Source organism: Pteropus alecto, unplaced genomic scaffold (genome assembly GCF_000325575.1).
Source record: "Pteropus alecto unplaced genomic scaffold, ASM32557v1 scaffold20, whole genome shotgun sequence".
Lineage (NCBI taxonomy): Eukaryota > Metazoa > Chordata > Mammalia > Chiroptera > Pteropodidae > Pteropus > Pteropus alecto.
In genome coordinates, this window is record NW_006436298.1 from 124,267 (window position 1) to 148,558 (window position 24,292).

General features: G+C 33.0%; 1 protein-coding gene and 1 pseudogene across 9 annotated transcripts in view; one reads left to right on the top strand and one right to left on the bottom strand.

The window, feature by feature from the left end:
- The window catches only part of SENP7 (SUMO specific peptidase 7), a 134,713-nt gene that overhangs the window by 52,775 nt on the left and 57,646 nt on the right, over positions 1-24,292 (bottom strand). For 6 of the 9 annotated variants that reach the window (XM_006913060.3, XM_025047733.1, XM_025047737.1 and 3 more), the window contains exons 6-7: positions 10,093-10,290; positions 2,399-2,593 (exon numbers count right to left, since the gene is read on the bottom strand). The exons of 1 other annotated variant lie outside the window; for it this stretch is intronic. In XM_006913060.3, coding sequence (XP_006913122.1) covers positions 2,399-2,593; positions 10,093-10,290 — 393 coding nt within the window. The remainder of the gene's footprint in view (positions 1-2,398; positions 2,594-10,092; positions 10,291-24,292) is intronic. 2 more of the 9 variants (XM_025047739.1, XM_025047738.1) reach the window with 2 other exon arrangements.
- LOC112480919 lies at positions 16,102-16,219 on the top strand (annotated as a pseudogene).

Below are 24,292 nucleotides of genomic sequence, written 5' to 3' on the forward strand. Positions count from 1 at the left end.
GGAATTATTTTTTCCACTTCTTTTTCTGACAATTCATTATTAGAGTATAGGAACACTATGGATTTTTGAATGTTGATTTTGTATTCAGAGACTTTACTGTATTTACTTATTATTTCTAGTAGTGTTCTTGTGGAGTCTTTAGGGTTTTCTGTATAGAGAATCATGTCATCTGCAAATAGTGACAGTTTGACTTCTTCATTTCCTATTTGGATGCCTTTCATATCTTTCTCTTGCCTGACTGCACTCGCTAGGACCTCCAACATTATATCGAATAACAGTGGTGATAGTAGACAGCCTTGTCTTGTTCCTGATCTTAGAGAGAAGATTTTTAGTTTTTCACCATTAAGTATAATATTGGCTGAAGGTTTGTCATATATGGCCTTATGTTAAGTTACTTTCCTTCTATACCGATTTTGTTAAGTGTTTTGATCATAAATGGATGCTATATCTTGTCAAAGGATTTTCTGCATCTATTGATACAATCATATGATTCTTATTTTTTAATTTATGTGGTATATCACCTTAATTGATTTGCATATGTTGAACCAGCCCTGTGCCTCTGGGAGAAAGTCCACTTGATTGTGGTGTATAATCTTTTTCATATGTCGCTGTATTCGGTTCACTACATCTTATTTAGGATTTTTGCTTCTGTGTTCATGAGAGCTACTGAGTCTATAGTTTTCTTTTTCTGTCTTATCTTTACCAGGTTTTGGTATCAAGGTAATATTGGCCTCATAAAATAAGTTGGGAAGTATTGCCTCCTGTTTGTTTTTTTGGAAGAGTTTGAAGAGAATAGGTATTAAATCTTCTTTGAATGTTTGATAGAATTCACTGGTGAAGCTATCTGGTCCTGGAGTTTTACTTTTTGGTAGGTTTTTGATGATTGTTTCAATTTCCATACTGCTGATTGGTCTATCTAGATTTTCCAGTTCTTGATTCAGTCTACTCAGATGTTGAGATTTAAAAGAGATAATAAAGAATTTTGTGAAGTAGAAAGCTCTTTCAAAATTTTTTGTTTTTACAACTCAAAAGTCCAAAGGTCAAGGTTAAATGACATTAATATCAACCCAAGTGCACAAAATTTAAAATGTATTGAGCTAAGCATGGGGTATAAATTAAAATAATACATGATATCTCTCCTTAAGGAGCCCGTGGTCTAGTAGAGGAGGCAGAAATAAACACTTATAGTACAAAATGATAAATGTTTCCAATATCCCTAATTATACATTAATTAAATTTATTAGTAACTAGATAATGCCCCTGAAACTCATTTTTTCCAGCAAATTCAGAAAGAGATCTAATAAAGTATAAAGTTAAAATTGTCACTGATAAACAATGACAATTCATAAAGCAGAATCTAGGTGAAAACTATTTTTTGAAAGGAGAAAAATTCATAAAATTTAAGTTCATAAGAAATGTTTCTAAAAATAAAATGTGTTAGAAATGTAAGAAATTTGTTATAGATCTTTAAAGAGGCAACTATAAATACTCTTTAATGTAATTAAGCTTACGAGAAAAATACAAACCAGAAGTTATCTTTGGGTAGTGCAGGGGGAAAATAAAACAATTAAGACTGGATCAAAAATTTTCACTCAGATCAAAACTATTGTATTGGCTGAAAGTATAAAATTAAAAGAAGTTCATGATAAAATTAAAGTTAAAAGGTCTATTAGTATTTACTGACATCCCCTAGCCTTTTCCCACAATTTATTTCTTATTTACTGTCCTCTCATGAGCCTCTTCTGGAATTTAAAACAAAAGCAACTTCAAATTTCTATTTCTCTTATAATAGCACAGTAAGCAACATTTATTAATGGAATCAGACTATCTTAAACCATTTTTGTGAGGAATACATTCAGCCACTCATACAGCAAATATTTACTGAGCACTAAGCACCAGGTGCAGTTCTAGAATCTGGACATAAAAAACAGTAAATAAGACATGATGGATGGATGGATGGATGGATGGATGGATGGATGGATGGATGGATGGATGGATGGATGGATGGATGGACGGATAGATGGATGAACAGCTGGCCAGCTAGATGGACAGATAAGAAAGAGGAGGAGGGACAGACACATGTCAGGGGAATGTATTTTAATTATAACAGACAAAAAAAATTGAAATACTGAAATAAGTAACTAAACTTTCATCAAGAATCTGAATTCATTTTTCCCAAAACACAAGTAGAGCGATGGATACTTTTCTGAAACTCATTGTTAGCCATGGACTGTCAGTTCCAACACCCATTCCAGCCACCAGGAGAGAAAGTAATACTAGCCATCAGAGTGCATTTGCCTCACATTTAGCAATAACATATCAGTGGGGGGGAGAATAAAAAAGGGCTCATGAAAATAAGTATGATATTTATTTTGAGTAAAGTTATCACTAAACATACCTTTCAGATAAAAGGGAGCTCTTGTGAGGATTTAGAGTTTGACAAGATTCTAGGCTGCCATCAGATGATGAAGAAAGCTGCTCTGATTGCAAGTTGTCTGTATCACTCAAACTTGCCTCAGTTACAGGAGAAGTCTTTACGTATTTTCTTCCTAACTCCGTTCCCAAGACATTCGTCAATATAACTCTGGGTATCCTGTCACACAAAATAACAAACACTGTACTGTACTGAAGTTTGCAGTAAAGAATATATTCTAAGAAGCTAAATTTTCAAACATTTTCATCTTGACACAATTAAGCTGTAAGAATTACACCACCCTAGATATCAACCTGTAAATACTCAAAATTTTGGATGAACACACTTTTTTTTGTTTCTAAAAGTACTTGTGTCATATAAATTGGCACAGATTAGCCTGTCACTACAATGGCTTTAACTGTAACAACAGATGCTTCTGAGGTGCTTAAAATTTTTTAATAATTTTTCTCAAAAACTGCTTTCTTTTTTCCAATCATATTAAAAACAAAGATTACTACAAATCAAGAAATTTTATTTCTATCATTCAACATAAAGGTCCTTGGTAAGTAATTACATACTTGCAATAAGCAAATGATAAATGCTACATCCAACAAAACAGACATCATTTGGATTACAACTATGATAATAACAAATTCCATAAGTGAAATCACACATATACTGACGGTAATATATAAGTTTTACATAATAGCATCAGGTAAGGAGTCGATATTAAATGTTTAGGAAATTAAGGTGTGTTTTTAAAACTCCAAACATTTTAAATTGGAAAGATTCATAACAAATGTACTATGTAAGCCTGGTGTCTTCTTAAACAGAAAAGAATAATACAATCTTTTCTTGGTTAGCCAGTTGTTGCTATGAACAACTGACATACTTCACCATACTACAATGCTGCCCTCAAGGCAACAATTTAGACCTGAATTGACTGACGCAAGCATATTATTGTAATTTTTTAAGTTACTGTTACTGCATTTTTCTGTTTTCATATCACTGTTATCAATATGCCATTAGCATCACTTGGCTGGCCCTTCATGAGAGACAATAAACAACACTTAGCAAAACCAAAGTACTTTTGTTTGAGTGAAAAATGTGAGCTTCCCATACTTATATTTGCTGTAGTACTTAAAGATGTACTCTTTATTTTCTCTACATAGAGGTACTATGCTCTTTTCACTACGTTCCAGACAGCATATAATCTCAGATCTTAGAATTTTAAAATAATTTAGTTTTCTCTTTAAACATAAAAACTCAAAGCTCAGAGAAGTTAAATGCTTGCCCAAGTAAGTATCTCTTCCTAGAAGAACCTGGGGCTATTATTTTCTAGTTTTTTAAAATGTTATTCCATTACACTGTATCCTCAGTACTAATTTATCAAAGGATCCAGAAACTAAGCTTTTCTATCACAACTTCAGGAAATCTTTGAAAATGTCTATTTCCAGCATAACCACCACAAAAAAAAATTTCAATAATTAAGTAATATATATGATCTAAAAGCAAAGACTAGTAGTAATTACAACTCCCTGAACTCAGAGTTTAAGTGAAGAAAGAAGGGAAAGGAAGTGTGTCATCTAATACAACCACTAATTGTGAGGAGGAGAGGGCAGAGATATTTGCTACCTCCTTGCATTTGTCTCTAAGAATCTTATTTAATATTGTCTGCTTTGAATATGTGATGCCTGACAAAACCTTCCTTGAAATCCTGGATGTGAAGTGGGAATGGGGATGATATAGGACCAGGAAGGGAACTTAAGATTTCTTATATGTGACCTCACATGAGAAATTGCTATGAAATGAATCATTAAAAAAAACCTCATCTGTGGTTCTCAATACTTTAAGAAAAATATGGGAATATTAGCAGAGAAAACTTTATTCAGGATAGAATTATTCCTTTCCAGATAAATATCATAGTATAAATAAAATTTCACTTTTAAGACATGAGAGAATCTGATATACTAAATTGGTAACATTCTAAGAATTGATGATATACTCTAGTTATTGTCCCCTATCATTACTAAATTCTAAAATATGTCTCATAATAAAAAATCATTCAGAAACTGTAACATTTAAGAGAAAATTTGGGGCATATGAGGAGATACATCAAAGAAATGTCAGTGATCATTTAGTATCTCTATTTAAATGCCTAACTATAGTATGTTTAACTTTGTTTTAAAATATTGAGTCTCTAAAAAAAGCTGTCTCTCTAAGTAGGGGAGATATTATCCATAGAAGATTAGTCCTATACAAAATGCTAAAGAGAATAATCGTAGCGGGGTGGGGGGGTGTGGGGGATAGTTCATATATCAGCAAGGAAAGGGAAATTTTTTCAAGATTAGAATTCTCTTCTGAATAATAAATGATGATACTATTCTTGTATGGTTTTGCTGATAGATGAGAAAGAAAGAAAAAGCAAAGAAGAGATAGGGAAAAAAACTTCGAAAGATAAATGAGACCCTTTAAGTTAAATGAGTAGCTAAAATTTTTCTAGAAAAGAAAAATTTCAAATTTCACCCAAAAACCATTTGAAAAGATTATATATCACGCTGCAGTAGAATACACATCTTTAAAGCACAAAAATCTTACAGGGCCTGTGAAGCTATCAAAAGGTTCAAGCATGTCTACGATGGTATATCTCCCAATTAGAAAGCACTCAATTACTATGTGAGCAAATGCCACAAAGTTAAAAAATAAGCAGAATATTCAAAGGTTGATGAATTAGATATTACCTAAAATATATAATAAAGTCTGATTTCTACTTTACTTATAGAAAAAAATTAAAATTCATTAGAGTGAAAAGTTGTATTGCACAGGAATTAAGAGTAAAAGCTCTGGAGTCAGACAAACGAAGGGTCGGATTCTGATTTGAGCACCTAATAACTAATTATATATAACCTTAAGCAAATTACTTACCTTAATTTATGTCCTTTAGCATTGACCTCAACTCTAAAATGGTAAGAATAATATCTACCTTACAAATTGTTAAGGTGTAAAACAGCACAAGTCCTGGCACATAATAAGTATATAATTACATAATAATAAGTGCACAGTAAATGTAAACTCGCTTTAATTTTCCTATTATTGAAATCTTGCTCAAAGTTATAAATTACTTTTTTATGAATAATGCTTAATTGTCATAATTTATTATATTCTGCAATCTTGATGAAAATATCTTATTTGAAAAAATAACTAAATAGTTAACAATGCCTATAGTACACCCAGCTCTTCATAACACAGAGCCATAGCCCAATCATCTTTCATCAACTCTTGGCAACTTAACCAATTTGAGTATCTTGAGGAAACAGAACTTTGTGTGACAGTCTTACAGAATACAAATCTATAAAGTGATGACTAAGTTCATAATACCAAAGCTGTCTTTTGGTGTACAATTATATAAATTAGCACTACTATGGAAATTCCAGGAATAGCCAGCATTTCAAGAGATTCTGAATTTTTACAAGAAATATATAAAGGTGTATACTTCATCTCTCATATGATTTCCATACAGAAGGACTGAAAATTGTCATTTCACACAGTCTTTCCAATTTTTTCCAAGTATGTAAAGAGTATCAGTAAAATAAGACAGAATTTAACTTTAATAATATTTTGAAATTACACTTAAAAATATAATATGATAAACCAAAGAAAAAACACATTTTATAATGTGCTGAGATGAAGCAGAAAGTATGCTGGCCTGAGAAGTAATGCCATTTATTGATTGTGTCTCTGCATGATTATTCTCTCTGATTCTTAATTTTCTCAATTATAAATTGTAGTTTCATTCTCTGCATAAGTAGCAAGGAAAATGTAAGATTCAAAGAATTTAATAAATGAAGGAAAACTTTGAAAAAAGTGATAAGAGCTATTAATATAAACTTCATATCAATAGCAAATTTTTAAATAAATGTAACCCTTGTTGAAAGATAACATAATTACATCTGGTAATAAAGCTATACTATAACAAGCAAAAACATTATAATATTAATTTAGTTTTCATTTTGCTGTAATTTACATATCTTTCTAAAACTGTGCTATGTGATATTTTAATAAGGTTCTCATAAATCCATCCTTATCCAAGAAGATATAATTCAAAACATACTTTCTAAATCAATCTCTTAAGCTATGTAGAGAAAAAAAATTTAATTTTTGAATAACTTTCTTAAAGAGATTCACAGATTTTCTGAATTTGTTCTTTTACTAAGCTAAATTTTAAGTGCATAAATTATCACTCAAGTAAAATATTACTGGCTTAAAGAAGTCTTAAGGTGAAAGAAATACTGTAGTATCCAAAAAGTCTTGCCATAACAATATTTGGAATATGTACTTTTAAAAACTTCAAACATATGTAAATCTTAAGAAAAATATGAATAAATATAATTATAGCATTTAGGGCATTTCAAGAACCCGGAGCTAACTTTTCTTAATTAAATACGAGTATATTGTTTCCATAGTTCTCAAAAATCTCTGATGCCAACTGATGAAAGCAGGAGAAAGATGGTTTATCTTTTCAACAGCCCTGTATTTGTGTTACATCAGGCTCTTTCTTGCCTGTTGATCAAAGGTCATAAATGTTTAGAAATTTTCCCCTAAGAAAACAGACGTAAAACCACATATGGAGATAAAACCTATACTAAAACATGGTTTGCTTATTTAAAAAGAAATTTGTGCATTGCACATACTGCTAGTTTGATGTTTCTAACTCTTGATTCTTTTCTTTATCATATGTTTTCTGTTTTTCTTAATCTTATCCAGAAATTAAAAAGCTAAATTGTCCTCACATAAAAGGCAACATACTTAGATCACTACCTTTAGATCCCAAATGCAAATAAGATTTCTAACAAAATGTCATTTCTAGGATTAAATGAATAATTTTGGTTTACTCTATAGTTAAACTTTAAGATAAAATTTAAAACAAAACTAAGTTTTTCTCCCTTTCATCTTTTTGAAATGATGAAGTCCCAAGTAAATATAGAAATAAGACAAAAAGCATCATGTCAAAATTAAGCAAAGATTAAAGAAAGCATAAGTCTCCTACTCCAGATAGCACGTCCCAGACAGAAAATATCTACCCAGAGCCATATCCTAAACAGTTCTTCAATTTGCTTATTTGAAGCTTGTAATATCTCTTTTCCTGTTTTTTTAATCCACCAAAATTACAGAGCAAATAATTGGTTCTAATGGAAGAAACTACATTCCCCACTCAAAAAGACTGGGGATGTAACTTTGCTGAGAAACAATCTCTTCCTTGTATTCAGCGAACATTTATTGAGCATTTAGTATGTGTCCACGATTTAGTATGTGCATTTAGTTTGTGTTCAATATGTAGTATGTGCTGGGTACTAGTAATAGAGAAAAAATTTTTAAATATGTAGTTCCTGCCTTCGTGAAATTTACTGTCAGGGAGGTAGAGAAAATAAAAATCACAATATAGTGTAACAAGTTCTATGATACATGAACTGGCTGCTTAGTAAAACAAAGAAAGGGATCAAGTGCAGATGTGGGGGAGGGGTGGAATCAAGGAAGGCTTCCCAAGAAGATGACATATGAGATCAATATTAAAGACCAATAGAAGTAAGTAAAAACAAAAAGGAGAATTGCCTCCAAGAAAAAGGAACAAACTGCATATAAAATGGCATTATATATTCAGTGAGCTACCAACAGTTACCTAAGTCTAAAACACAGTATAAATGTGGAAGAATAGACAGATGCAAGGCTAGAGACAGGCAAAAGTGAGATCATTAAGGACACTGTATGCCAAGTCAAGGAGTTCAAACTTAATACTCAAGGTTATGTGGAGTCACAGAAAGATGTTAAACCAGAGAGTGGCAAGTAATATGTGCCTTTTAGAATGAATACTTTGGCAACCATATAGGAAAATAACCGAGAAGAAAAAGACTATGCACAGGAAGCCCAATCCATTCACTATCGTAGTAATAAAGGCACAAAGTTATTAGGGCTTGAACTGAGGTAGTGGCAATAAAGAGAGAAGAGATCATTTCCAGGCTTAGGAGGTAAAAATAACTAGACATGATGAATGACTGGATATGAAGGATAAGGAAGAAGGAGGACTTAGGACAATTCACAAGTTCTAATTTAGTTCTAATATGGAAAATTGAGTGTATAGAGCAGTCATATTCAGACAGGAAGGGGATACAGATATAGAAATAAATCTGAAAACAAAGATGATGCATTCACTTAAAACAAGTTAAATTGAGGACACGGGGAGCTGAGAAAAAAACTCTAGATTAGCTAGTAGTTCCCCCCAGGAAGTGAATCAAAAAAAAAAAAAAAAGCACTCATAGATAGTAAAAACCAAATTCAAATATTATTGGGACTCTTCATATTATATTGAAATTTCATGAACACATAACCTAGCTACTACCAATTCCTGGTGAAAAAAACTGTTCTAAGAGGATGGAACATTACACTGTTCTAGCTGAAAAAGAACAGACATGAAATGAGGGGACTGATGAGCTTGTCATTTGGAAGAGAATTGAATCTTCTTTTCAAAAGAATCAAAGGGATTGGAAGGGCTACTCTTTTAACTAGCCCTTTTATTTAGATCTATCAGCACAGTAAGGGAATAATTCACCCATACTAAAAAGGAAAAATGCTAGAATCCAGAAGAATGAAAGCAAACTGCTTCATAAATTATTGAAGCTAAGTTGTTTGACTCTAAGATATATGGTGCTTTACAAAGTTAAATTTACATCAAGTATCCTTACATCTAGTAAGGATACTCTCATTACTTAGCTTTTTTACGTTTTCACCTTTTTTAAAAGGAGTGCCCTTTTTTAAATTAATGTATAATACTATGTTCAGAAGTTTTGACAGAGTTCTACTTTTATTTTTAAAATAACCGTTTTGAAAGTTAGTGGGTTTTATCTGAATCTTGGCTTAAAACACTTAAATATTGTCATTCAGATTACAGATCACATAACCAAAGCATTATCTAGCTAAAACAGGTTATGCTAAATGAAAGCAAAGTACCTCTCCCTAAAACTATTCATGTAAGGGTTAAAACTGTAAATTGGAAATACATTAAAAATATTGTTACAGATCACAAAGTCCCAGCACTAATTCCTAGTTTTCAGCTCGAAGCTTCATACATAATTCTTTTAAAAAATACAAAACAAATCTGGTCTTGTTAGTTTTCAAAATTAAACTGCATATTTATACAAAAAAATTTGGTAGTAATATTTCAATATCATCTCCTCTTTTAAAAAGAAAGCTCAAAACAGTCGAAAGGCGTTAAGGACCTAGATTAATAACAACTAAAAGATATGTTAAAGATGCAGAAAGTAAAAAAAAATGTAATATACCTTTTAGATGTCATTTAATCCAAGTTGTTACCTATTTATATATATCTCTTCATTTTAAATCATAAATAGTTCTCTAAAAATATATTACTCAAATTATGAAGTTAAATGTACGGACACTTATTTTTAAAAATAACTCAATCAATCTACTTGATGAAGTATATAACTATCAGTAAGTTTATAAATTAATATTGTCAGATTTAAGATTTGTTTTCAATGGGGCACATCTGCATATGCAGATTTTCTTAAAGTTCATTTCCAACAATTTTATTTTTAAGTCTAGTGGGGATGGACTTATATTATTTCATAATGTGGTAAGTTGAACAAAATCAATACTGAACAACATACCTTTTAGATAAATTAAGGCTTTGGTGAAGAGGTTCTAATTTTTGACATGTCTCTAGGCTGTCAACAGATGTCGAAGGCAATGAGTCTGATTGCACCTTGCTGGCATCACATAAATTAGCATCGTTTCTAGGTAGGGTCTTTCTGAATTTTCGTCCTAAATCCGTCCATAGGACATTCGTCAACATAACTCTGAGTTGCCTGTTACACACATAAATAATTAATACATACAGTACTAAACATTGTATAATACATGAAGTCATCACAAACTATAACAAATGAAAACCTCCAGGAATTCTAAATTTCAGTCCAAGCAATTAACTAGAATAGTAAATATCATAAGTAAAAAATTTACCTAACCATTCTCAAATATACATTACAAAGTAAAGTATTTCACTTCAATTGGAATTTTCTTCAGAATCTATCTAGTATAATACAACTGTGGTCACGCCCATGTACAGCTGCTGGATTCTTGGTAACTCATCTGTGCCTTTTCACACAGTGGAACAACGATACACATCTGCTCATCTCATCACTGAGGCAACCACCTTCTGCACAAAAAAATCTGTTTTTCTTTTAGCATTTGTTATTTAGAAAACACTGTTAAAACTAAGGGTGCAACAGTACATCATCTACAGTCTTAAGCCTATGTAGTCTTAAGATAAAGATTTAATTTTACCTTATTTCTAAAAGTAGGTCAATTTAATATATTTACTTTTATTATACTTTTATATACCAATTTCAAAAGTAAAACTGATAAATGCAAGCTGTTTCAGCTTTCTGCCTCATTACATTTTGCCCATCACTCCTTCAATACATCTTTGTGCTGGTAGTACTTCAAGAACTTTGTTCAGTACTAGAACCATGGACTATAGCTTCTGCAGTAGCATAAACAGGCAACCAAGTACACTTGAAACAAAGTCAAATGAGGAATGGCTGAAAGAATTGGAAATGTTTAATCACAAGAGTGTCTATTCTACTCCCTGGTACCAGTTTGAGGCACTGTTTGTTTAACAAACAAGAATATTGAGAAACAGAAAGTAAAGTGCTCCTGTATTTAAAATTAAAAATCAAATAGAACTCAAAGAAACCACTTGTTTATGCAGCCACTCGGGGCTATATCTTCACACCATCTGAAAGGAGGGGGTACAAGTCTTCAGGGGAACCTCCGCAGAATACACTGAAACACCAAACAGTTTGAGTTTTTAAAAAATTGATCTATAGGTTTTAAAATTAACATTCAAAAATAAAAAGATGAGTGACATTTCTCCGAATGATTAAAAATAATTCATTTTTCTTTCAATAAATACTTACTGAATACCTGCTAGCAAAACAACTCTACTAGTAGAGCCTGGATATTCAGCAATGAACAAGATGGTTACAGTTCCTGCCTTCACAGAGTTTACATTCCAGAGAAGAATTACCCAATTAATTATTTAATTACAATCGCGATGAGTGATACGAAGGAAAAGTACAGATGGCTACACTTCTGAGCCAAGTCAGGGAAGGTTTTACTGAGAATGACAATGAAGCTGAAACCTCAAAGAAGGATAGGCACTATCCAAAGTCAACAGGTGGAAAATAGAGAGTTGTCTGAAAAAGGGGACAAAATGCAAATGGCTCTGACAGAAGTAAAAAACCTGTTCAAGGAAATTAAAGTACTTGCCTGGTTCAAGTGCTAAGAGTGAAAAGGAAATTTGTACAAGATAAGGATGAGCAGTTAGATGGGACCTTGTGCACTATATTAAAGAATTGAGACTTTATGTCAACAATAAAAATCTACTAGTTTTTACAAGAGAATGAGATTAGAGCTGCATTTTTAAAAGATCACTTTGATCTTTTGTGTAGAATGAAATGGAAGCACTAAGATTAAAGGGTAATAAAAATGAATTTAGAGAGATAACGGTGACTTTATCAAGGGTAATTTAGTGGAACGATGAGAGCAGAAACCAGAACATAATGGGATGTGTATATAGGAAAGAAAGAAAGGGATACAAAAAATATAGGCAGTTGACATATGACTGTGAATAGAGGATACGGGACAAAAGCTGAAGAGAGATATGAGGTGCAGGAAAGGTATCTTAGTTATTGGTTGGTTAGTTAGTTAGTTAGCTTAAGACAGAAAATATCTTAAAATAAGCTTAAGTGTTTATGAAAAGAAGTCAACAGAATGGGAGAGGCTGGAGATACAGGAAATAGAATAATTAACATAGTAAGTTTCTTAAGAAATGGTAATAATAAGAGCTAATATTTATTGAATATGCATTATATACCAGGCACCATGCTAGTTAAGCATTTTACAATGATTTACTTCATGTAATTCTCACTACTCTATGAGGTACAATGGTAGTAGCTCTTCTGCAATTGAGAACACCAAAATAGAATGATTAATAACTAAGCCAACGGTAAAATGAGTTAGTGAAAGTGGGATACAAACCAACACCCTCTAGGCTCTATTGCCAGCACTCTTAACTGTTCCACCATACTGGTTTATGATGAAAGAAGGGGATCTCTTTCTTTCTTCCAGGAAGTAGAAAGAATCAAGATCATCTTTCCAAAGTGATACGAAAGGCAAAGGAACACATCTTTGAGAAAGGTTTCAAATCATTATTGTGGCAAGGGAGAACACAAGCTGACTAGAGAAACACAGTAGGATTATCTTGCAGTCTAGGAATCTAGTGAGATTAATAATCATGAATATATAATGTCACAAATATCTATCAGTGCACAGCCACCTTGGTGTCAGCACAAAACAGACAGATAATTAGGTTCACAAGTGATTACTAATTACAAAGGAGAAAGGTACCTTTACAATGCAAAGATCTGGCAGCTACCACCTTAACCAAGTGATCAAACGTAAGACCACCAAAAGTGGGACAAGCAGACATTATGTATCATTTATCTCCCTGATATGATGCAATGAGGAAATGACATTAGCTACTAAGTACTCTTGCAAAAATGTAACATGAGCATAATCATGAAGACAAAACCAGGTTAAGTAATAAAAATCTAGAATGTAGGACGTTCTACAAGACAACTGGTCTGGGCTCTTTGAAAAAGTCAATGTCATGTTTTAAAAAAAAAAAAAGAGAGAGAGATGAGCTATTCTAAGATTGAGACTAATGAGACATAATAACTAAAAAATATAATGCATGAACCTAAATTTGATCCTAGGTTTTAAAAAAATAAAAGATATTTTGGGGACATTCAAGGATTTCTGATTCTAGACTTTATATGTAAGATGATAATATGAAATCGCTGTTATTTTCTTCAAAATGCACTGTGGTTATTATGTAAGAAAATGTCCTGGCTTTTAGGAAATGCAGGCTGAAATTTTTAAAGGTGAAGTGCCATAATATCTGCAAATTATTTTCAAATGGTTCCCCCAAAAATGTGTATTATATCTGTATGTGTATACGTGACACATACTTACATATATGAAAAGACACTGAGAGAAGGCAAATATGGAAAAATGTTAACAACTGGTGAATCTTGATGAAGGACATATGAGCATCCTATTCTTGTCAAAATTATTCCATGTCTGAAATTCTGTACCGAAAAAAGTTTGAAATACAGGGGGAAGAGTTATGCATGAAGACATCCATCATAGTAAGAAAGCAGTACCCCGAAAGTTATTTATAAAAGCAACAAACTAAAAGCAACCTTAAATGCCCAGCAGCAGCAGAATAGTTAAGTAAATCATGATAAAGCCACTCAACGGAATGTTACTTATTAGTCTCTTAAAATCTTCTACTTTAAATTTTAAGAGTGGCGGACTATATTTTTTTTCTCCTTTCTACTTATCTTTATTTCTGTTTTCTCTACTCAGCAAGCACTATTTATATAAAGACAAATGTCAACTAATTAATTTTTTTAAAGAATGGTAAACAGTTCAGGTTTACCTAGCCAAAATCTATCAATTGACATGTGAAATGAATACATATTTTTTACATTCAGGATGTTAAACTTTTCTTTTATAAGGTTTTACAACTATACAACTTAAAATTCTAAAAGATCAAATGAAAATACTCATAAAATCTTAAGGATATATGATAGACTTTTAGTCTAATGAGAAAAGTATTGATAATTAGTAATTTATTGAATTATTTGGAAAATTATTATTCCAATGGTAATTTTAATAAAAAATGTCCAATACTGGAAAAAGCCATTTTTCTATTCACCCAAACCAAATAACAATTCATGTTGGAAAATAACAATCAGTAATTTAACTAATTATTCTAATAGGGTGACTCTAAGTTAAAAAGACAATATGGATTATCTGGGAAAATACTTATTTCATGCTTATATATTTGGCTTTATTGTAATTTGTCTGACTAATAATATCCTAAAGCAGAAGTCAGCAATCTTTTTCTCCTAAATTATTAAGGTAAAATTTTTTTTAATTTCTACATTTAAATGACATAAGATTTCTATAGATATTTTTACATTTAAATAACATAAGATTTCTATGGATATTGAACAGAAATTTAAGAGTAAAGAACAACATTCAAAGCAGACAAAAATAAAATCTAAACTTAGCATTTAGAGAGACATACTTAGGTGGCAATATTATTCAAAAAAAGTAAGAAAGCAGTACCCTGAAAGTTAGGAGACAGGTTGGTTTTAACAGGGAGAAAAGGGTTTGCAACTGCAAAGGCACATGAGAACTTCTGGGGCAGTTTCCTATTTTTCACATGGATGGTGGTTACATGAGTATATCTGCCTTATAAAAAATAAATTCTAATGAATAATTTATTAATTAAATTGCTTACCTTTTACTCATCTTTTTGGTAGGTACATTATATTTCACAGTAAAAATAAAGAGTAGAGGACAGCTAAATGGAGAGCTCCACCTAATCTAACATTCTATATACCATCTCTGCTAACATACTTACCTAGGCTATTCGGAACCAGCCAATTATTTACTTACAAAATGTCCCTTTCTAAGCTATAAACCATTATACTATTTTTCATTTAATTTCATTTATAAGAGGAAATAGTCACTGATCCATGTACTCCTACAAAATAATATACTAGATCACCTCTGTAGCACTGTTTTATATATTTTCAAATTTGCAATTATAGGACAACTCAGTATAACCACAACAGAAAAAAAAAAAAATCAAAAAAATTTTTTTGTCTATGAATGAAACATATATATATTAGGATTCTAGAAAAGTTCAAATTTTGTTAAATTTAAAAATTTCAACAAAAGTAGTTTATTCAATGAATACATAAATACAATTTAATTATATAACTTGGCTAAATAACTTCAGAAATCAAAAAAAAAAAAATCCTTAAATTTTGAGTCCTGTTTTTTGGTTTTGGAAACTGACAACTGGAATAAAGGTAGTGTTCTGGTTTCTTTTTTTCATAATTCAATTTAGAGTATTTCTTGTCCTTCAAAAAATAGGTGTAGAAAATCAGAATATGCCACTGCAAAATACATCGTTTTGGTATAAGTATTATTTTGAGCTGAAGATAACTGAGAAACAGCAGATGCCAAAAAAAGGCTCTCTGTCCATCCCCTACTTTCCTAGAAGAAGACGTGACTATTCATCACTAGAGACTTATCAGCCCAGAAATGAAATCTACATAACAAGCCTACTAAACAAATCTTATCATCCATTAGTTTCCCCCATATATTCATCATCCCACAGTCTGCCATCCTTGGAAGCCTCAAATCTTTTTCCTTTGTCATGTCAATATTCCAGAAATTCATTGTTCTTTGTTAAGGCGCTATATAAGCCCAAGTTCTAACCATTCCTTTGAGTTACTCATCCTATATATGTACACAGCATGTGTTAATAAACTGTTTTCTTCTTGTTAATTCTGAATTTTTCCAATCGATATTGTACAACCCTGTCAGAGAATTTAGGAAGGTAAAGGGAAAAGGTTTTTTTCCCACTCTACATGGCCAACATGCACATGAAAAGGTGCTCAATATCATTCATCTTAACTTTATGGTCTTTAAAAAAAAAAGTTTCTTTTAAAAAAATCAAAAGTTCTAGTGTCTACGGCCATGCTACCCTGAACATGCCCAATCTCATCTGATCTTTGAAGCTAAGCAGGGTTAGGCCTAGTTAATACTTGGATGGGAGACCACCTAGGAATAGGTGGTCTGTAGGCATTTAAAAAAAAATAAAAAAGTTTTAGAAAAGATATAAAAGGCCAATAAGCACATGAAAAGATGCTCAACATCATCATTCATCAAGGAAATTCAATTAAAAACACAATAAGATACCACTACACATCAATTACAAATGATTATGATAAAAGAGACTGACTATGACCATGTAAGTGTTGGCAGGGTTGCGAAAGAAGTAAGTCTCTTACACGGCTGGTGGAAATGTAAAATGGCACGATCATTTCTGGAAAATAGTTGGCAGTTTCTTACAAAATTAGAAATCATTTTCAATGACCCAGCAATCCATTTCCTAGGTATTTACCCAAAAGCAATGATAACATGTCCACACAGATACTTGTACATGAATATTCATGGCAACTTTATGCATAGTAGCTCAAAACTAGAAACAACCCAAATGTCCATCAAGAGCTGAAGGAGGTAAGATCATGTCACCTCAAAATATGTGGCTTTGACAAGCTGATTATTACAGGCTGAAGGCACGTGAGAAACAGCAGATGCAGGAAGAGCTCTTTGACCTCCCATTTCTACTTAAAAGCAGGTCATCAAATTTCCTATGAAAAAGGTGCCTTTCCTACCAGGAAGGTAGTCTTATCACTGGACACTGGGAATCAACACCAAAATGCATCTGTATAAACAAATCTACTAAAACAACTCTTATCTTCAATTAGTTTCACTCTATGTATTTCTAGTCACATTCTAAGAATTTACTGCACCTAGAAGCATAAACCCTACTCTTTTGTCGCTTCTCCACAAATTTATCATTCTTTGTTAAAAAAGTATATAAGTTCTCACTTCTATCCACGTCTTCAAGTCTCCATTATTCCTACAAGGGTTCCTGTATGCACATAAAAAATAGTAAATAAAATGTGTATGCTTTTTTTCCTGTTAATTTGTCTTCTGTCAGTTTAATTTGCAGGCCCAGCCACAGAATCTAAGAAGGTAGACAAAAAGCTTTTCTCTGCAACAGATAAAATATACTATTTTCATATAATGGAATAGTGCTCAGCAATAAAAAGAAATGAACTACTGATACATCCAACAATATGGACAAATCTCCAACACATTATGCTCAGTGAAATCCAGATACAAAAGAATATATACATACTGAGTTTTCGCATATTTGCAACTCTAGGAAGACAAGCCTAATCTACAATAAATGACAGCAGATCAGTGACTACCTGGGGTTGGAGGTGGGTGGGTTGGAAGATAAGTGGGAAAAGGCACATCTTCAATGTATTAAATGTTACAGAGACTGCAGTGGCGGTTGTACTATGGGTGTGCAAATTTGTTAAAACTCATCAAATCATACACATAAAATGCATGTACTTTATTATATGTAAACTATACATCAATAAAATTAATTAAAAGCCATTAAGAACATGCAAAAATGCTTATGTTGCCTTATGAAAATGAGTCTATCTTATTAGTTTTCCTCATCAAAGCCTAATTACAAAAAATTAAATGAATAACATTTTTATTAATTTATGCAAGATTGCTAAAATTTGAATTGAAAACTTTGCTAAAATTTGAATTGAAAAATCCATTAGAATAATTTCAGGGGCTTTAAAAAGTAATCATTACTTCAATCTGCCTTGGACAACATCTTCCCAGTAAATCAATTTGTTACCTTGCAACAGACCAAATGCCTTAGCAAGCATCTTTTCAATAAGAAATATAATAACACTGATTTTTTTAAATTAAAACACCAATACTTAACAAATAGGACTAAGGTACCACATAAACCACTAGTTGACTGATTACTTTTATTCCATAATCCATATAAGTTAACAGAATAAGCTGCATACCTCTCCCTAGTTCCCTTTCATAATGTCTTAGTCCACTCAAGCTGCTCTAACAAAAATATCATACACTGGTGGCTTAAAAACAAACATGTATTTCTCAGAGTACTGAAGGCTAGGGAGTCCAGGATCAAGGCACCCGCAGATTCAGCGTGTGGTGAGAGCCTACTTTCTGGTCCACAGACAGCCATCTCCTCGCTGTGTCCTCATATGACAACAGAAGAGATAAAAGAGCTCTCTGGGGCCTCTTTTATAAGGGTACTAATCTCATTCGTGAGGGCTCCACCTTCATGACCTAATCACCTCCCAAAGGCCTCATCTCCTAATACCATCACACTGGGGATTAGGATTTAAAATATGAATCTGGGGGGCAAGAGGACACAAACATTCAGTCCATAACACTTATTAAATTTCGGCTACACTGTACTTCAAGTTTCTTTACCACCTATTAATGATAATCATTTTCCTCTGAAGCTGCTCTAAGTACTCACTTCCATCTAATTTCACTAGCATCCAGTGCCAGCTTCGTGAACATGAAATCTGCACAGCATATAGGGCACTGAGCTCAAGGTCCCACACTTGCTCTAATCCTCTGTATTGCTATCTTGAAATTCTTAATAATTTTATCTTTGAACTTGTATTTTCTAAGTGAAATTCATAGGACAATAGAGCATGTAGATGAGCAGAGAAGATATTATTAATATGTGTGTCCATTCCTGGCCACTCCATTCACATACAATACTTGAGATGTCAATGAGCGGAAAATTCTAGCAGACTCACCAAGTGTGACAGTTCCATTAAAGTCAAAGTGAAAACAAGCAAGCGGAGGTACTGAAAGTCCTAAAAGGCTATATTTTTCATTTAAACCATTCAATGGTCCCAACACAAAAACACATACTTACTTACACACAATGTAATGGCATCCTAAGAAACACAAATAACCAAAGTACTCTATAGTATCCTTTCTAACTCATGTTACTTTCCTGTATTAGCCAACCATTTATGCTGATAATGACACTGCAGAAAAGGGAATGACAGGACAAGTCTTAGTTCCTTTTACTTTCAGTCATTCTTTACACATCAGAATGCCAAAGATAGAAAATGCTGGTAGAATGCAGATGTATCAAGAAGTAAAATAAAAGCAGGTGAGTTAGTTTTATGCAGCATTTCTACTAAGAACAAAATAGATTTATACATGTACAAGCTATGAAACATAAACTATATAATTTCAGCAGGTGCACGTATAGGTTCGATGTTCTTATATCTACATCTAAAAGTGGCAGTGCACAATATAAAAGTGAACAGTTAAATTCACACTAATAATTTAAAATTTTTATTTTCCTTTACTTACAACATATAAATGTAAATAAAATACACACGACAAGTTGAGAGACCACAGAAGAAAAAAAGTTTTATAGTTTAGTACTGTGATATAATGAGAAATACATATATTTAGTCTTTGTCTCTCGTGAACACATCAAGATTCTGGGAGGGTGACGCATACCTCCAGCCTGTATCTTGCCCTATGAATCTCTCACATTTGGCTGTTCCTGAGTTGTATCCTTTATAATAAACCTATAAATGTAAGTAAAGTGTTTTCCTTAGTTTTGTGAGCCATTCTAACAAATTATCAAACCCGAAGAGGGGTTCATGGGAACTCCTAATTTATAGCCAGTCAGTCCAGAAGTACTAGTGACAACCTGGAACTTGCAACTGACATCTGAAGTGAGTGCAGTCTTGGACTGAGTCCTTAATTTGTGGGATCTGATGCTACCTCCAGGTAGGCAGTGTCAGAATGGTAGATAGTGTAAGAATTAAACTGAACTTCAAAATACCCAGTCGGGACCCAGAGAGTTGGAGAAATGGTGCTAGAAAATATACCATAATTTTGGTATCAGAAGTGTTGTCAGTAAAAACAGTTTATAATTACCTTCATTTAATAGCACTTTTTTCCCGCTTTATGAAACAAGAGTAGCCACTGTGGTTGAACCTACCCCCACCGTTGCAAGACTCACCTGAGAACTAACTTCTCGGGACTTAAAGGGCTAGTGACCCTTTTTCTTCTCTTCATTTTTCTTTTTCCCCTTTTGGGAGCCAAACATTAAAGACTATAACATTCAAAAGTAAATGAATAAAAGGGAGAAATTGGAAAATTACCCCAAATACACAGAAAAAGGCACAGGCTCAAAAAAGACCTGAGAAGGCCTTAAGTTTACAGCTCACATTGAACTTTGAGAAAGAGAGAGTCCATTACAATCAAAAAGAAAGAAAAATAAACAAATGTATTTGTTAAAAAACAGCAAACCATGGGGAATGAGGAGAACTGGATTTCCAAATTTACCAGATTATTAGATTCAAACGTCAAATTTTCCACAACAACAAAAAAAACACAAGGCACACAAAGAAACAGTAAAGTATAGCCCATTTAAAGGAAAAAAATTAATCAACAGAAACTATCCCTGAAAAAGACGTAATGGAGGCTCTACTAGAGAATTTTTAAAACAGTTGTTTTACAGATGCTCAAAAAAACTAAAGGAAAATCTGGAGAAAATCAAGAAAATGATGTATGAACAAAATGGAAATATCAACAAAGAAATACAACACCTAAAAAAAAATTCTAGAGCTAAAAGTACAATAATTGAAGTAAAAGTTCAGGGGGATTCGAAGGTAGATTTGAGCAGATAGCAGAATAAACAAGTGAACTTGTGGAAGGATGCGTTAATGACTGTCATTCCAATTTTATAGAAAAGCAACTAAAGCTTAGAGGTTATATCGCTTACCCTTGATAAGTAATATTTACACCACGGGAATGCTGAGAGCATTACCTGTGCCTGGCACTGTATTAGTCAGGGACACCAAAAAAATAAATAAATAAATAGTATACTCAGATTAATTCAGTGAGTGTTTTATTTACATAGGGACAAATCACAAAGAAGAGTATAATAACCCAGAGCTAGTAAAAACCAAAAATTTACCAAAGAGAAAAAAAGAATCAACAAACTTGAAGACAGCACAGTGGAAATTATCAAATCTGAGGAACAGAAATTAAAAAAAAAATTTAACCAACTATAAGGGACCTGTGAAACATCACCAAATTGATCAACACACATACTATGGGAGTGCCAGAAGGAAAAGAAACAGAGAAAGAGGCAAGAAAACATTTGCAGGAATAATGGCTGACAACTTCCCAAATGATGAAATACAAGAAGCTTAAAGAACTCCAAGAAAGATGAACTAAAAGAGACCACTCTGAGACACATTAGTATCGAATTTTCAAAAGACAAAGACAAAATTAGAATATTGAAAGCAGCAAGAGAAAAGTGATTTCTCACATACAAGAGATCTTCTATAAGAAAATGAGATTTCTCATCATAAAGTTTAGAGGCCAGAAAGATATGGGCTGATACAAAGTTCTAAAAGAAAAAAAAACTGTCAACCAAAACTCCTATATCCCACAAAAAGAATTTGTGGAAATTAAACGACACATTCTTAAACGACCAATGGGTCAAAGAAGAAATCACAAAGGAAATAAGAAAACATTTTTTAAAAAAAGAAAAGAAAAAATATTTAAGAGATGAATAAAAACAAACCACAAAATACAAAAATTTATGAGACACACAAAAGCAATGCTAAGACGGTAATTTGTAGCTAAAAAATACTTATTTCAAAATCGAGAAAGATCTCAAATCAAGCACTTAACTTTACAATTTAAGAAACTAGAAAAAGAATAAACTAAACCCAGTTAACAGGACGGATATAATAAAGCTTAGAGCTGACAAAATGATATTCAGAATAGAAAAGCAAGGGAAAATCAATGAAACCTGAATTTAGTTCTTTGAAAAGATCAACAAATTTGACAAACCTTTAGCTGTATGGATTAAGGAAAAAAGAGACAACAGAAATTACTAAAATCAGAAGCAAAAGTGAGGACATGACTAATGATTCTACAGAAATAAAAAGAATTATAATTGAGTATTATAAACTGTAAGTCAACAAATTGGCTGGATGTGATTCTATAGGGTAGCGGTTAGCACATCTGCTTTACACACAGAAGGTCCTGGGTTCGCGCCCCAGTGAAGCCACAATTCGTGGTCTACAGCCATGCCACCCTGAACAAGCCCAATGTCTGATCTCAGAAGCTAACTAAGCAGGATCAGGCCTGGTTAGTACTTGGATGGGAGACCACCTAGGAAGACCAGGTGCTATAGGCATAAATAATAATGATGATGATGATGATAATAATAATAATAATAATAATAATATAAAACAAATTGGACAATCTAGATGAAATGGACAAACTCCTAAAAATACAAAATCTACCAGGACTGAATCATGAAGAAACAGAAAATATAAACAGACCCAAACTTAGTAAAGAGAGTGAATCAGTAATCAAAACCTCTCAACAAAGAAAAGCCCTGGAACTGATGGTTTCATGGGTGAATTCTAACAAATATTTAATGAAGAACTAACACCCATCCTTCTCAAAGTTTTCCAAAAGTGGAAGCAAAGAGAACAATTTCTAACTTACTCTATCAGGTTATTAGCACTATCCTGATACCAAAGCCAAATAAAGACACCAAGAGACAAGAAAAATAAAGACCAATGTCCCTTACAAATATCAATACAAAAATTCCCAAGAAAATACGAAAAGACTATATTCGGAATCATATTAAAAAGATTATATACAATAACCAAGTGGGATTTACTTACTCTTGGAATGCAAAGATGGTTCAACATAAAAAAATCACTCAATGTAATAAACCATATTAACAGAATAAAGGGGGAGAGGGTAAACACATGAACACCCCAAAAGATTTTAAAAAAAACCTAACAAATTACAGTAACTTTTCATGATAAAAACACTCAACAAACTAGGAATAGAAGGAAACTACTTCAACGTAAAAGCCAGGGGGTTTGGAGAAACATGGCAGAGTGAGAGACATCCCCCAATCTCTCCCCTTGAAACAACAATAAGCTGAATATCTAAAACTCAACAAAAAACACCCAAACTGCACACCAGCACATCTGAGCATGGGATCTGCGCATAAGAGCTACCACAGGTCAGAACCCCAGGTGTCAGGCGATGGACTGGGAGAAACAAAGAAGCTGCCTCTCCCAGCCATCAAAGCTCCTTGTAGGAGGAGGGGAAGGAGGGAAGGTGCAGCGAGTTCCCTGAACAGCCCTGCCGGGGAGAGGTGTGAGCTCCATGAAGCCAGCAGCAGGCCCAAGTCATCAAGGCAGAAAGCAGAGAAGCAGGACGGCAGAAAAACAAGAGTTGATTTTTACCAGCTGTGGTTGCAAAACCGAGGTTGAGCCAAAGGCCCCGACCCTCAACCCAGAGGGCCCCTCACCCTATATCCTCTGAAACCGAACACTGTGGAGCCCAGGGGAATCTTAGCAAACACTACCAAAACTGTCACTAAAACTGACAGGGACTGAGACTGAAGGTAGCAAGCATGATTAAACATATATAAAAGGGAAAAAAGACATTATTAAGGCTTTATATAAACCAGGGATCCAAGAGGCTTAAATGTCACCTACTGGAAACCAAAAGAAAAACACCTTCTTTGCAACAGGCTAAAGAGAGACCTTTATATAATAAATCTTTCTGGAAAAACAGCAGAATACACTTCCATTAATACCCAGGGGGAGAAATAGTCTATTAAACACCATGAACAACCAAGGTGACAAGGCATCTCAGAAAGAAAGAGAAAAATCTCCAGAAAATAAGCTTACAGACATAGAAATATGCAACTTAAATGACAGAAACTTCAGGATGGTACTTCTGCAAAACTCAGTGAGTTTTGAAACAAGTCATATCAACAATTTCAGGAACTGGAAAAACAACTAGATAAGCAGATCAAGGAGACTGAAACCCTCAAAAAGAACAGAATAGATCTTCTGGAGATAAAAACACGCACACACAAACACACACACATACACACACACACACACTGCAAGAGTAGAAAAATGAAAGAGCAAGCTTGGGAAATAGAGTCAAAGGAATGTAGGAAAGGATATCGAAGACAGAAATCTAGAAATAAATCAGAAGGAAGAAAAGAGAAACTGAAGAATGAAAAATAATGAAAGAGAAATACAAGAACTAGCTGATAACATCAGGAGAGGAAACATAAGAATATATGGGCATTCTCGAAGGCGAGGAAAAGAAGCAGGGACTAGAAAGCATTTTCAGAAAAATAGTTCATGAGAATTTCCCAAATCTAAGGAATGAGCTGGAGCTTGGAATTCAAGAAGT